The sequence below is a fragment of the Echeneis naucrates genome, chromosome 13 (genome assembly GCF_900963305.1).
Source record: "Echeneis naucrates chromosome 13, fEcheNa1.1, whole genome shotgun sequence".
In the NCBI taxonomy this organism is placed as follows: Eukaryota; Metazoa; Chordata; class Actinopteri; order Carangiformes; family Echeneidae; genus Echeneis; species Echeneis naucrates.
Genome location: NC_042523.1, coordinates 2,062,517 through 2,076,524, shown reverse-complemented (window position 1 = coordinate 2,076,524; position 14,008 = coordinate 2,062,517). Strand labels below are relative to the sequence as shown.

The 14,008-nt window shown below is 43.4% G+C and overlaps 1 protein-coding gene across 2 annotated transcripts in view; it reads left to right on the top strand.

Annotated features, from left to right (window-relative positions):
* Positions 1-14,008, top strand: part of col4a3 (collagen, type IV, alpha 3) — a 56,910-nt gene that overhangs the window by 33,659 nt on the left and 9,243 nt on the right. The window contains exons 43-50 of one of the 2 annotated variants that reach the window (XR_003841443.1): positions 401-531; positions 667-739; positions 1,312-1,383; positions 1,498-1,623; positions 1,713-1,811; positions 2,328-2,540; positions 12,530-12,707; positions 13,025-13,170. Coding sequence is in view for 1 of the 2 variants with exons in the window: in XM_029518071.1 (XP_029373931.1) it covers positions 401-531; positions 667-739; positions 1,312-1,383; positions 1,498-1,623; positions 1,713-1,811; positions 2,328-2,540; positions 12,530-12,707; positions 13,056-13,170 (1,007 nt within the window). In the remaining variant the exon portion in view is untranslated. The remainder of the gene's footprint in view (positions 1-400; positions 532-666; positions 740-1,311; positions 1,384-1,497; positions 1,624-1,712; positions 1,812-2,327; positions 2,541-12,529; positions 12,708-13,024; positions 13,171-14,008) is intronic. The other variant, XM_029518071.1, reaches the window with a different exon arrangement.

The window sequence follows — 14,008 nt, the reverse complement described above, 5'->3', positions numbered from 1 at the left end:
GAACAGTAAGACTCCTGGGTGTAGAGGGGTTAATTTTGAAAAGCTGATACTGCTGGCTCGTAAATAACTTGCCACTTGTGGTAACATTGTACATAATAGTCAGTCAGGTCTCCTCTCCAACCCCTAACCCAAGTAAACAAGTGACGCTGGCTACAAGAGGAATAAGAGGGCCACTTTAATGTGGGTATTTGTTATTTTTTCTTTTAAAAAAATTGTTTATAGACAGTTAATAATGAATGAATATTAATTGTGATTAAATTAATCCATATTGGCTGTTTTTAAGTGTTTACTGTTCTTTAATCTGAAAAAAGAATAGAAAATGCTTAATATATATATATATATATATATATTTTTTTTTTTTTTTTTTTTTTTTTTTTAATGATTCTTTCTTTCTTTGTAGGTCCAGCAGGCAGTAAGGGTCCTCCTGGTCCTCCAGGGCCTGGTAATAAAGGAGAGAAGGGATGTAAAGGAGCAATAGGTAGCTCAGGACTGCCTGGCTCCCAGGGTAACTCTGGTCCACAAGGCAAGCCGGTCAGTACATCCTAAAGTTACAGTGTACATTGAGAATTTAAAGTCCGTGACCAATTTGTCTTAGATCCAGGATGGAACCTGGACTGAGCTGGGTCACTTGCATCAAATCCCTAGTTTTGTGTATATTCAATACAGGGGGGAGATGGACCCCCTGGCCCTCCTGGATACAAAGGCATGACCGGAGAAACTGGTATCACAGGACCTGTTGGTAAGAAGACCAGACTGATAACCAGTATACAAAGATTTGTCTCTAACAGCAAGACAAACTTTCATCAGCCAGGATCCTTGGTTTCCGATGGAAGCCCATTTCCACCAGTATATATATATATATATATATATATATATATATATAAGATGAAAACTTAGCCTTTATTTAAAAAAAAAAAAAACTCTACTTCTACTACGTCATAGTTATGAGATAAAAGGGTGTGTTTGCTTATTACAATCCCATGGGAATCCACAAGCAAATTGAGTAATTAATTTGTTGTGAACCCACATTTAAAGTAGTCCTCAATGTGTTCACAATCCATTTCACAAGAAGAGAATTCACATGAAGAGCTACTACCCTGACTGTTAATGTTGATCTCATAATTATGACTTACTATGTAATTTATTTATTTTTTTATCAAGGCGAAGTTTTCATTTTTTTTTCCATAGTTTCCTGAGACCAGCATCCTATGTATAATCTGATAGAAGCACCACTGAAAGAAAGTAGTTGTCAGGTTGTGAATTTGTCTCACGTTGAAGGGAAGCTTCATGGACTTGATTGATTGATTTCAGGTTTGAAGGGAGATGAAGGACCTCGAGGTTATACCGGTTTACAAGGCCCTCCAGGACCACCTGGGAGGAGAGGTAATGGAAAAGTCTGCAGTCAGACACCTGAAAACTGACCCACTTCCTCAGTATGCTTCTGCAATTTACAGTGTCATGCCACCTGATAATACACTCTTGGGCTTCCGTCTGTAGGGTCGAAGGGTAAGGATGTAACCAGGTTAGTTACGCTTAATCCAGGCGACAAAGGCTTGTCAGGACCTCCAGGATCCCCAGGACAGACAGGATCTCCAGGGTTCCAGGGGACACCCGGACCCCCAGGTGAGTCTTATATATTGTTTCACCTCAGCTCTAAACACAAATGACTTACAGAATATTTTAAAAGTAGTACTGAGTTTTTGTGGCCACAGGTTTTAAGGGCTTAGTGGGGCAGCCTGGTAAAAGAGGACCAGGAGGCCGTCCTGGATTGAAAGGGGATCAAGGAGACCGAGGATTCCCTGGACAACAAGGTATGAAATATCATGGTCAGTGTTATAAAATAAAAACAGTGAAATTTATTATGAATTTTATTTATTTGTATAACACCAAATCATAACAAAGGCACTTTACATATAGAGCAGGTCTAGACCAAACTCTTTTTAAATGTATTTAAAGAGACCCTACAGATACCCCCATGAGAGAATCCAGTCATTTTTCAAAATAAAACATTGCTCAAATTCAGATAATGAATAAAATGGAAATAATGTAAGTTATTCATTCTTTCTGTGCGGCCCGGTACCTAGTGTACTGTACCAGTCCTGGTCCGCGGCCCGGGGGTTGGGGACTGCTGATGAGCAAGCACTTGGCGACAGAGGCAGAAACCTCGGGCAGAACCAGGCTCGGGGGCAGCCATCTGTCTGGAATGGTTGGAGAGTGGGAAAGAGAGAGAGAGAGAGAGCCAGAGCAATACGAGAGAATAATTTGTTTTAATTCCCAGAGCAATTACGTTCAATCTCTGCACTCAAGAACTTTTTCTGTGTTCACAGGTGTGGCAGGCCAACGTGGTGAAGATGGTGCTAAAGGTGTTTCAGGTCCACCAGGCGCCTGCACTGAAGTGCCAAAGAAGAACGGCTTCCTGTTCAGCAGACACAGTCAGGACCTCAATGTTCCAACGTGCCCTCCAGGATCCAGTGAAATGTACAGCGGATACTCTCTGCTGTTCATCAATGGCAACAACCGAGCTCATGGACAAGATCTAGGTAACCTGAACTTTTTCCTCGTCTGGGGCCTTTCTGTGTGAAGTCTCCATGTTTTCTCTGGGTACTTCAGTTTCCTCCCACCATCCAAAGACATCATGTTTGGGTTAATTGGTGACGCTAAATTGTCCGTAGGTCTGTGTGAGAGTGTGAGTGATTGTTGGTCTCTGTGTGTTGGCCCTGTGGTGGACTGGATACCTGTCCAATTTTTTGTATGGCACTCTTCATGCATAAAAGCAACAATAAAAGCAAGTGCCTCACAGAGGCTAAAAACAAGCCTCCCACCCCCACACAGAGACATGGAGACATACAGACACACTGACACTCAGTCCAAGTGTAGTGGACAAATGTCATTGTATCACATATGAAACAATGTTATAGATTAAACTGCCAAACAAATCAAAACTTTTCAATCGAACCAGCAACCACATTCACTATGACTTTTTTTGTACAACATAAACACCCCAGTGCTAAAAGACAAAGAAGGTAAAGATGAACAAAGACTATAAAGAGTCATCAGTTCAGAATGAAGATAGGGGAACATGTATTCACTGAAGGGCAGCACAGTGGCATAGTGGTAAGCACCATTGCCTCACAGAAAGAAAGTTGTGAGTTTGATTCCCACATCCGGGGCCTTTCTAGTGCTGTGCGATATTATGATATACATTATAGTGCAACATAAAAATTTATACCATACGATATAATCCTCTATTGTTTATATTGTAATTTTAACGAGGATTCATGGGTTAGCTCAGCCAATTTAATTGCAGCAGCACTACTGCTTTGCAGTAGCATTTTTACGTCACCTGCAAGGACTATACTACGGCACTGCTGGGGTTGCATGGATATAGAAAATGTGGCAGAGGCGGAGAGCACAGTGGCAACAGAACCAACAGGGGGCTTTGAAAAGTCAGACACCAACAGAATGTGGTGAACATTCTGCCAACAAGCCGTTACTAGCAACTCGAACATGCCTAATCTTTTTTGTCAAATAAAGACACAAAATTTACAGTACACAGTGTTAAAATGTGACAAAGCACTACCATAACCTCAAAACCACAAAAATCTGAATTTTGAATGGTATTTGTCCATATGGTTTTGTGGATCCAGCTGGCACAGGCAGGATGCAGCTGAGCAAGGTGGATTCCTGATCACAGGAAATAACTAGGTGAACCACAAAAATCGAACACTGGAAACACTGTTTACCTAAAATCACTGGAGGAGTTGAGAGTCTTAACACAGAATACCGCATGGGAAACTGGGCTATCTGACGATGAGTGACTGGAGAGACCAGGCTTTTAACTGAGACTGATGACAATGGAAAACAGGTGTGTCGCCTGCCCACCTGCTTGCTCACTGGAACTGCCCCTAGGAGAGGGGAAGACAGACATAGGGGAGGAGAGACACTGGGAAGACAGATTCATGACAGTAGCCCCCCCTTAATGATCACCACCAGCGACCCACCAGGTTTGTCAGGGTGCTTACATTGGAACTCCCTGACCATATCTGGGTCAAGGATGAATGAGCAGAGAATTTCAGGACCACTCCTCAGGACCGTACCCCTCCCAGTCAACCAAGTATTGGAAGCCCCTCCTCTGACGGCACACGTCCAGCAGCTACCAGACCGTGTATGCTGGATGGTCGTCCACTAACCGAGGGGGAGGGTGGGAGGTCGGCCGGAGGACAAAGCTGACTGTCCTTCAACAGAGAAACATGGAAAATGGGGTGGATCCTCATGGTCCTGGGAAGTCTCTGTTTCACAAAAACAGGACTGGTAACAGACAGAACTTGAAAGGGACAGATGAAGCAAGGAGCCAGTTTCCTAGATTCGGTCTTGGAGTGGTAGTGGAATATTTCTGCTAGAGAGCTAGTCCAGCTGTCCAGGAGTGAAGGAAGGAGCAGGGACTCTATGGCTGTCTGCGATGTGCCGGTTGGTCTCTGCAGAACAGAGCAGGGCTGAGCAGGCCTCCTTCCAAATCCGTCTACAACGCAGAAGGTGGGTTCAAACAGATGAAACTGCGATGTCAAACTCCTGGACAGGGAAAAGAGGAGACAGATACCCCAAAGCACACTCAAAAGTCATACCAATGGCAGTACTCGAGGGAGTTGCGTGCATACTCCACCCAGGAGAAATGGTCACTCCAAAGGGAGGGGTTCGTGGCCGCCACACATCTCAGAGTCATCTCCAGATTTGGTTGGCCCGCTCCACCTACCCATCTGGGGATGAACTGGGGTCCATGGTCCGAAACTATGTCGGAAGGGATACCATGAAGCCAGATCATGTGAACCACCAGTAGGTCAGCGGTCTTTGGCAGGGGGGAGTTTCTGGAGAAGGATCAAGTGAACGGATTTGGAAAACCGGTCACCAATGGTGAGTATGATTATGTTACCTCGGGATGGAGGGAGACCAAGGCTATGTGGGACCAAGGACGAGTGGAGACAGGATGAAGGAGGCTGGCTGGTGGGCAGTTGGATATCTTTCCACGAGCACAGACTTGACAGGACACCACAAACTCTCTGGTGTCATTCTCCATGTTAGGCCACCAAAAGTGTTGTTGAAGGAGCTTGAGAGTTCGAGAGACACAGGCAGGCAACACAGGATGCATGTCCCTACTGTGGGACTTGGGACTTCATAGAGGCTGGGATGAACAGTCTATCAGGAGGTCCACCCCTGGGATCTGGCTCTGCCTGCTTGGCTTCTTGGACCCTTACCTCAATGTCCCAGCTTACAGCTCCAACCACCAGGGATGACGGGACTATGGGGGCTGGGCTCGATGGGGCTTATTCAGAAGAAAACTGTCTGGAGAGAGCATCTGGTTTGGTGTTCTTGGACCTGGGCCTGTAGGAGATAGAAAACTGGAAATGGTCAAAAAGCAGAGATGTTGAGCCAGCATCTCCACTCCTCTAGTACTAGTTTGATGGCTAGGAGTTCACACAAAGGTTTGGCGTCGGTCTGGCTCGTCCCTCTTTAGCGGCAATGTTGTCTTTCGTGTGATTGGCTTGGTTATTAAGTTAATGTCCAAATTATTCTTTTCTTTCCTGATGAAAACAGACTGGCGCTGTGCGCTACACAGGTGGCCCTGGCTACCATGGCAACTCGAGACGCTGCAGGCTGAGTGCCATGCAGCCAAACTTGTTCTGGTTGAAAGCAGCCTTGGCTTCAAGTTGGAACTTAGCCATTGTAGTTTAGTGGCTAAATTCTGACTTCTGAGTTTCTTTTTTGTTATTGTTGTTGTTGTTGTTCTTGTTGTTCCCCAGGTCTCCTGGGGAAGCTCTCTTCTTCAGAACTTCCCCAGAACTCCACCTATTCACCTCCATAAAATTTCATTTTGACTACTTTTATTTGGGGACTAACCCACAGGCGTGGTCTGGTTGTCGGCACGAATTTGGCCCAATCGAATTTTGATTGATAATTTATTCCTCGATGCTGTGCAATCAATTAAACTGAAATGTAATGAGGCAATGGTCGATCATAAGGGAGTTTTGAGGAAAATTGTCAATTTCAATGCCATATGTTAGAACAAGATCAAGGATATGATTGAAGCAGTGAGTGGGTTCATTCACATGCTGGGAAAAGGCAATTGAGTGTAGTAGGGAAAGAAACCCAGAACTAAGGCTATCGCTTTCTACATCTACATGTATATTGAAATCTCCCAGTATAATGATTTTATCTTTACTGAGTACTAACTCTGATATAAACTCAGAAAACTCTGATAGGAACTCCAGTCTGAGTGGGAATGACTAAGAATGAGGCTTTCAAAAGACCTGCAGCCAGATTTTGGTCTAGGGGTGATTAATAGGCTTGATTGAAATATTCCAGTCACCCCCCCTCCTTGACCTGTGGTACGAGGGATATGAAAGTTAACGTGAGTGGGGGGTGTTGCTTCATTAAGACTAACATACTCATCCTGCTTCAGCCAGGATTCAGTTGTACAAAATAAATCAATACGATGATCAGTTATGACATCATTAACTAATAGAGATTTTGAATATTCATTCAGAATTTGTGGCTGTTTTGAGTTCAGTTAAGTTTTTGTTTTTAGATCTTCTTCTGTTTAATTTGGGTTTAGTAGTTTATCTAAATTTAGGTGGTCAGGGGACAGACACCGTTTCTAGAGACTTAAACATAGACACCACTGCGATGGACTAGCGACCTGTCCAGGGTGCACCCCACCCCTCATCCGATGTGAGCTGGGATTGGCTCCAGCAGCCCCGTGCCCTGGATAAGGATCACACGGATGAAGATGAGTGAGTGAGTGAGTGAGTAAACATAGACAGAGACTCTATTCTGTTCTTGGCAGGTGACCGCTCTGACTGAGGTGCAGAGGAACGTGTTAAACTGTGACTCTGCCTCCTGGTCTCAATTCGGGGCTGTCAGGGAGCCCCGACTGAAATTAGTGAGCAAGATTGTATTTGCTGAGGTCATATTGATCATTGGCTAAAGATGAATGATAGAATATTGCAGGGAGACAAGAGTTGGCTGTCAAAGGCTCTGTCAAAGGCCCTTCCACACCCCTCTTCCCATTGGACTGTAAGTTGTATGAAGATTATCTTTTTTGCCTTTCCAGAGTACACACATCTGGCCTCAGGGTTGTCTGGACAATCAGGGGGAACTGCAGCCTTTTGGAACAGAGTGGTTCTTGTTGTTGCAGTGGTTGTTGGCTTTCCCCCCTCCCTTACCAACTGGATTGAGGTCATTGTCCAAAGTGGTTGGCATTTCTTGTTTCTCTCCTGCACTACGGTGTTAGCGAGCCTTATGAGAACCTCGTCATGGCGCCACCTGTAGCTGCTGTGTTATACCCAGACAAGATGTGTGCCATGGTGCCCCTCTCCCCACAAAGCTTGCACAATGGGTCCTCTCTCATGCCTCATGTTACAACCAGCTCGTTTGGGGAAAGGGAAGTAACATAAAGCCCAGGATGTTAAGGATTAAATAAAGTAATTTATTTAAAAAAGGTAAGCAGTTTATATAAAGGGGAGTAACAAAGAGAGGTGGCACAAGAAAAAACCAGGGCCACAGCCAATAACACACTTAACACAAAAAAATACCAGCAAACTAACAAACAAAACAACAAATCAACAATCACCAGCTCACACAGAGCCGCACTCAAGTCTAAACGGCTACAAAACAAGCAGTGGAAAACATTGCGGTGGCAAGTCTGCGTATGGGCAAACACGCCCTGAACAAACAAACGACAGCTCTTTTAAGTGCTGGTTGGGGACAAGAGGTGGGCTCCGCTGATCAGAGGAGATGGGCTGCAACGAATCTCTAAGTAGTGGTCTTGTATGATCAGTGCCCACTGCATGAGTCTTTGGTTGAAGTTGTACATGCATTTTAGGAACACCAGTGGGTTGTGATTGATGAAGACCACCACCGGCAGCAGACTGGAACCCACGTAAACTTCAAAGTGTTGGAGTGACCATAACAAAGCAAGTGTCTCTTTCTCTATGGTAGAATACTTCACCTGGTGTTTGTTAAATTTACAAGAGAAATAACACACTGGGGGATCGATTCCATCACTATCCTCAGAGGCATCCACCTCTGGTTTAAACGCACGGGAGAAGTCAGGCTCAGCGAGGAAGCTAAGCAATGATTTAGCGCCGTCAAAAGGATTCTGACAGGTAGGGGACCAGACAAAGTCACTTTTGGGCCTCAGTAACACAACTAATGGTTGAACAACAGAAGAAAAGTGACGACAGAAGCTACTGTAATATCCGGCCATGCAAAGAATGCTACGGAGGGCTTTACGCGTTTCCGGGACCCGAGTATCGTTGATGGCGGACACTTTCGCAGCGAGGGGTCTCACTGATCACAAGATGATAAATAGGGGCTAGTCTGGGATATTAATCTTTTCAAGGAGACCCGGAAAACAAAAAATTATCAAAATTAAGGTAACCTTGTGTTTGATTTTGAAAATGACGTCCTTTGAGTTAAACAACTTCTTGGAAAATCCTTCGTTTGATCAAGTTAACAAGTGTAGAAAAGATTATTTGATTGCTATAGCTGTCCACTTCAATGTTCCATTTACTAAAAGAACTCTAAAGAAATACTTAAAAAAACTTAGTCATACGTACGTTGGTGGAGTTGGGACTGATTGTGTTGCCGGTGCTTAGTGAGTCACCTGTGGGGGCACCTGGGTCTGATGGGGCTAGTAGCCTCCGATCTGCAGCTGAGTGAAGCCGCTGGTTACGCTGCACCGAGGGAGACTGGTGAGGTGAGTGAGTGGCCAAAAACTCTGATTCCCTTTCCCCAGAAAGCCATGGTTCTCTGAGTGAGGCCAGATTGAAAGTCCGCCTGGCACGGCTTTGGGTTGAAGCCCAAGAGAGAGCCAAGGCGTGGCAAGCTCAGCTGGAAATCAGAAAAATGGAGATTGAGGCTGACAAAGCAATCCGCCTATGTCAGCTGGAGCTGGAAGCTCAGCTTAAGAAAGAAAGTTCTGCACCGAGCACCTCTGCAAATGCAGTTATGTCTCCTCCTTCCACTAGTTTAACCTGTGAGTCTTTTGATACTAGTAAACACATTTCTCTAATTCCTCCATTCAAAGAACATGACAGTTATTTCGCTGGATTGCGTCTGCACTCCAGTGGCCCTATGACGTATGGCCCCTTCTGCTCCAATGCAAAATCCACCATAAAGCTCAAGAAGCTGTTGCTGCTCTGCCATTAAAGGAGAGTTTGAGCTATGATTGTGTCAAATTGTCAATCTTACGTGCTTACGAATTGGTTCCTGAAGCCTGCCTACAAAGATTCAGAAATCACAACAAAGCCACAGCCCAAACTTATGTTGAGTTTGCAAGGGAAAAGGGAACCCTCTTTGATAAAGGGTGTAACTCCTGTAAAATAAGTGACTTTGATTCACTCCGTGAGTTAATCCTCCTTGAAGAGTCCTGAACGCATTGTTGTGTATTTGAATGAACAGAAAGTCTCGCCACTGCCTCTGTACAGGCTGACGAGTATGTGCTTACGCACAAATCAGTGTTTCTGTCTGCCCCAGAAAAGCCTCATGCTCCTGCAGAATGTTCAAACCAAAATGTTTAACAAACAAGATGAAAGAGAATGCTTCTATTGTCATAGATCTAGACATCTCATTGCCAACTGCCCCACTCTCAAAAGGAAAGAACAAAATGGTAAGGGGCCACCTCCTAAAGGCATTGGGTTAATTAAAACTACAAATAGTCCTAAAACTAACCCTGTTCCTTCTGCTTGCATAGATCCATGCTTCAAGCCATTCATTTTCGAGAGGTTTGTGTCTCTGACAGTTGAGTCTGATGTAACCCATTTCAATACCTTGTAGGGGAACGCTATATCCACATGATGATTTTTTGGAAAATACCAAGGCACGAGCCAGAATCACAGATTGAGAGCCACCGGTGTCTCTCAAAATGTGCACTGGACACTGATCAGCAGACTTCTCTTGACCTTGATCTTCCTCTTCCAGGTTCCTTACCTTCTCTCGAACCATGGCTCTTCTGTCACTGGTTCTTGCCTTCCTCCACTGTTGGAAAAAGGAGGTTGCAAGACCTTGTCTTCCTGTGCATGGTGCTCCAGTGATGCCACATATCTTCAGCATGCCTTCTGTTGTGCAACAGATTAGTCAGCTGCCCACTTGCGTCCTGTTCTTGAGATGATACCCGCATGTCAGACTTGCTCATCCTGGGAGTTTCTGTATGTCATTATGATCGCACTTTGAGGCTTTGCATTCCTCAACCACGGATGAGAGAGGAAGTTGGAGCTGCTTTGATCTAATATAGAAGCCTACTGGAGTGAAGTTTGGAGAGATTCCCAACCACTTTCGAAGCTACTTATTGATTTTTCTCTCCACTCCTTCTACACATGTCATCTAGATCACACATAGTCAGAAGCCACATGAGTCTTGGCAACAGTCCATGTTGATAGAGTCATGCTCTAAACGTCCCTGGGAGCCTTGATTTTTTTTTTTTTTTAATCTTCCTCAGCCATTCCTCCATCTGCTTTTTTGTATCAGCAATGTTGTTCCTGTCAGGAAATGAGTCATCAAATCACTTTCTAAGGGTCTTGATTGGAGTCCTTTATCGAATCACTTCCATCTATAAAGGAATCAACGTGAAGCACAGCTTCTGAAATTCTAAGATACTTTTGTGGTTTTCATAAGCTGTAAGTTCTAATCATCAAAAGAAACACTTAAAATACGCTAGTCTGCATTTAGTGAGTGTAAATAACATACAACTTCCACTTTTTCAATGGATTTACCAAAATAAAACAACTTTTTGATGAACTTCTAATTCATTGGGATGCACCAGTGAAAGCCTACTTTTGCCACCAAAGCAGTCCTGACCTTGGAGGATTGGAGCCCTCTTTGCGTCTTGTGACAGTGCCACCTTGACAGAAAAAAATGTAAAGAGTTTGAATCAGCACCCAAATTTAACAGAATACATGTACTTTGGTATATTTACGTGTGGTCAAGTCTGGGGGGGTTCATGGAAATAATAATGATCATGATTGGGAATCCAAAGTTATAAAGGCCGAATGTGACACGGTCCAGTGGGAGAAACAAGAGAATTTCTCGCCTGGGTTGACAAGGGGTGAGGAGAGCTGATGTGTGCAGCTGGGGTGAAAAAAAAGCTTAAACTTAGACTGTGTTCAGTTTACTGCTTTTCTTTGGTGTAAATAATTTTTCCACACGGAAAGGTGCTAAGGAAATATACTCGCATTAAAGTTGATGAGTCTCTTATGTGTATCAGTTCAAAAGGTCGAATCATTTCTTCAATATTTGCTACTTTTGTCCCATTTTTTTGTTCTAAAAAAAAGGAACCCCTTGGAAAGTTGACATACAGTCTGATAACAGCTGCACATTACACTCTAATGCTAAACTGTGGATAATGACCAAAATGTTGACAGCAGATACCCTAAGTCTTGGATATTGTGAAGTGATGCCTTTATCAATCTGAGCTTGCTGGTCAAGCCCATCCCACAATCAAGACTTCATCCATAGCTTTGTGGTTCACTTGTGATTTTTTGCTGATGGACAGGGGTCGGCATGGAAACCCTAAACAGTCTGCAGCTACACAGTTCTGAGATTAGAGAGTTATGAGAAAGGTCTTTCTCATCCTCACACTGGTAACTAGGTGTATCCCACCCACTGACAGGTATCCATTGTAACCAGGTATATCCCACCCATGGTAACCAGACAATCATTGTTATTCACTTCACCTGTCAGTGGGCATTATGTTGTGACTTTAATTATCACTGACAATAATCACTGTGATGGCGAGCTTTAGGTACAATACTACATTATATACAGTACAGTATTAAGTTTATTACTGTTTATTTAGATTGTTAATACGGCATATTTATTTTGCCTTGAGAACAGTGATAGTGTGGTCAGAATCAAAATACAATTAGCAAAATTAGATCTTACTTGCAGCAGAAGAAACAAAAGCAACATCTCTGCACTAACGCAGCCAGAGCTTGTAACACATGAAGAGCTCAGACTGACTTCATTAATTATTGAAATTTCCATACACTCCAACTGGCTTGAACAGGATTTTGTGTAAATGTAAAATGTTTTGTGTTCCTCTAAATGTCCAAACAGATGCACAAACAACTACAGATTTGTGCAACTGTTGAGATAGATGCATTTTTCCTCCTGTAAAATTCTCCTGTAAAAAGGGTTAGATATCAGAGGTTTTAATTGGTTTTCTCTGGAGAGTTTTTCTGTCCCATCAAGTACACCCAGGAGTGCACAGAGGGGCTCAAATTCGAACTGGTATTTTTGTTAGGACATGAGAAAGGGTGATAAATCTCCATTCCATCGTCAGATCTCCATCAGATCTCCACTCGCATGATGAATTGAACTATTTATGATTGTAAGAAGGGAGGCTAAAATTAGGAGAACAAAAATTTGGTTTTGTATCATTTTGTATTCATTTGAGTCTTTCTATTGGAGATTTTGAGAAACATGGATGTCTTGTTGAATGAGTAAATAGGCCATTTACTTTTCTCTCTTTCTTCAGGTACATTGGGGAGTTGTCTCCCTCGCTTCACAACCATGCCTTTCTTGTTCTGCAACACTGACAGCACCTGTCGCTACGCCTCACGCAATGACTACTCCTATTGGCTATCCACTAATGAGACACTGCCAGGCAGCGCCCCCTTCATTTCAGGGCAGTTACTGGAAAATTACATCAGCCGGTACAAACAATCACACACATGCACACACTAGTACGTGGACTTGTGAAACCTAAACAAAAATACATGTGTTTGCCATGAACAGATGCATTACCATGTAAGTTCATGTTTTAGGAGTTGTGTTTTTGAAAGTGCAAAAGATTTTGTTTAGGTGGAATACCAAACAGACCTGTAGAGCTTTTTGAAAATTTGTGCATGACTGTATTTGTATGTCCTGTGTTGCAGGTGCACTGTTGTGTGTCCAGTGTTTCAGGTGTAATGTACAGTGTATGTGTGCCCAGTGTTAAAGATGTACTGTATGTGTGTGTCCTGTGTTTCAGGTGTACTGTATGTGTGTGTCCTATGTTTCAGGTGTACTGTATGTGAGGCCAGAGCTAACGTGATTGCCATCCACAGTCAGACCAGTTTCATTCCTGACTGTCCCTCTGGGTGGGATCGTCTATGGTTCGGATACTCCTTTGTGATGGTGAGCTCATCTTGTCAGATTATATCACATGGTTCACGTCTAACCCCCACTCCATCTCTGAATCTAATGTACAGTTAGAGTTGGTTGTTGTTTCCAAACAACTTTATCCAGTGAGTTTGAGCTTGTGTGCTTCAACATTTGTACTCTTGTTTGCTGGAGACGCTGTTTGTGTTCACACTGTTTACTTAAGAGTGTCTGTAGTCCCTTAAATCCACAATTATTTTATGCTTCATCATTCTGTTAACACAGCTCCATCAAAGCACAGAAAGATCTCTACTTTTTTCTTTTTAATAGTCTGTTGTGGCACTATTCCTATAGTGCAACAAATACTGGGAAAGGTAAACATATATATATATATATATATATATATCAGGCTGCCCTGATATGAATCTTTTTCTTATCTCCCTTAAACTCAATCTAATCAAATTAAAATGTATTTATACAGCACCAAATCATAACAGAGTTACAAGAAGGCACATATAGAGCAGATCTAGTTGTTAAAGAGACCCAACAAATCCTTCTAAGAGGAAGCACGTGGCAACAGTAGCAGTACCAGGCTTGAGTGGGGGCAGGGACCATCTGCCTCAACTGGTTGGTTTGAGAAGGGGGAGGGGGGCAGAGAGAGAGAGACACAATGAGAGCAACTGTGAAGGTGGGGGGACAAGAACCAGAGAAGGAAAGCTGCCATGGAAAATACAAACAGAACATACAGAAAACATGCAGTGATTGCAGCCTAGTTGAGCACTAGTAAATTTAAGCAGTAGGGGACGTGGTTATAATGGGAAGTGATTGTAACTAAAGGTAACTCTTGCAGCAGCAGCTACTGCGTGGGAATATA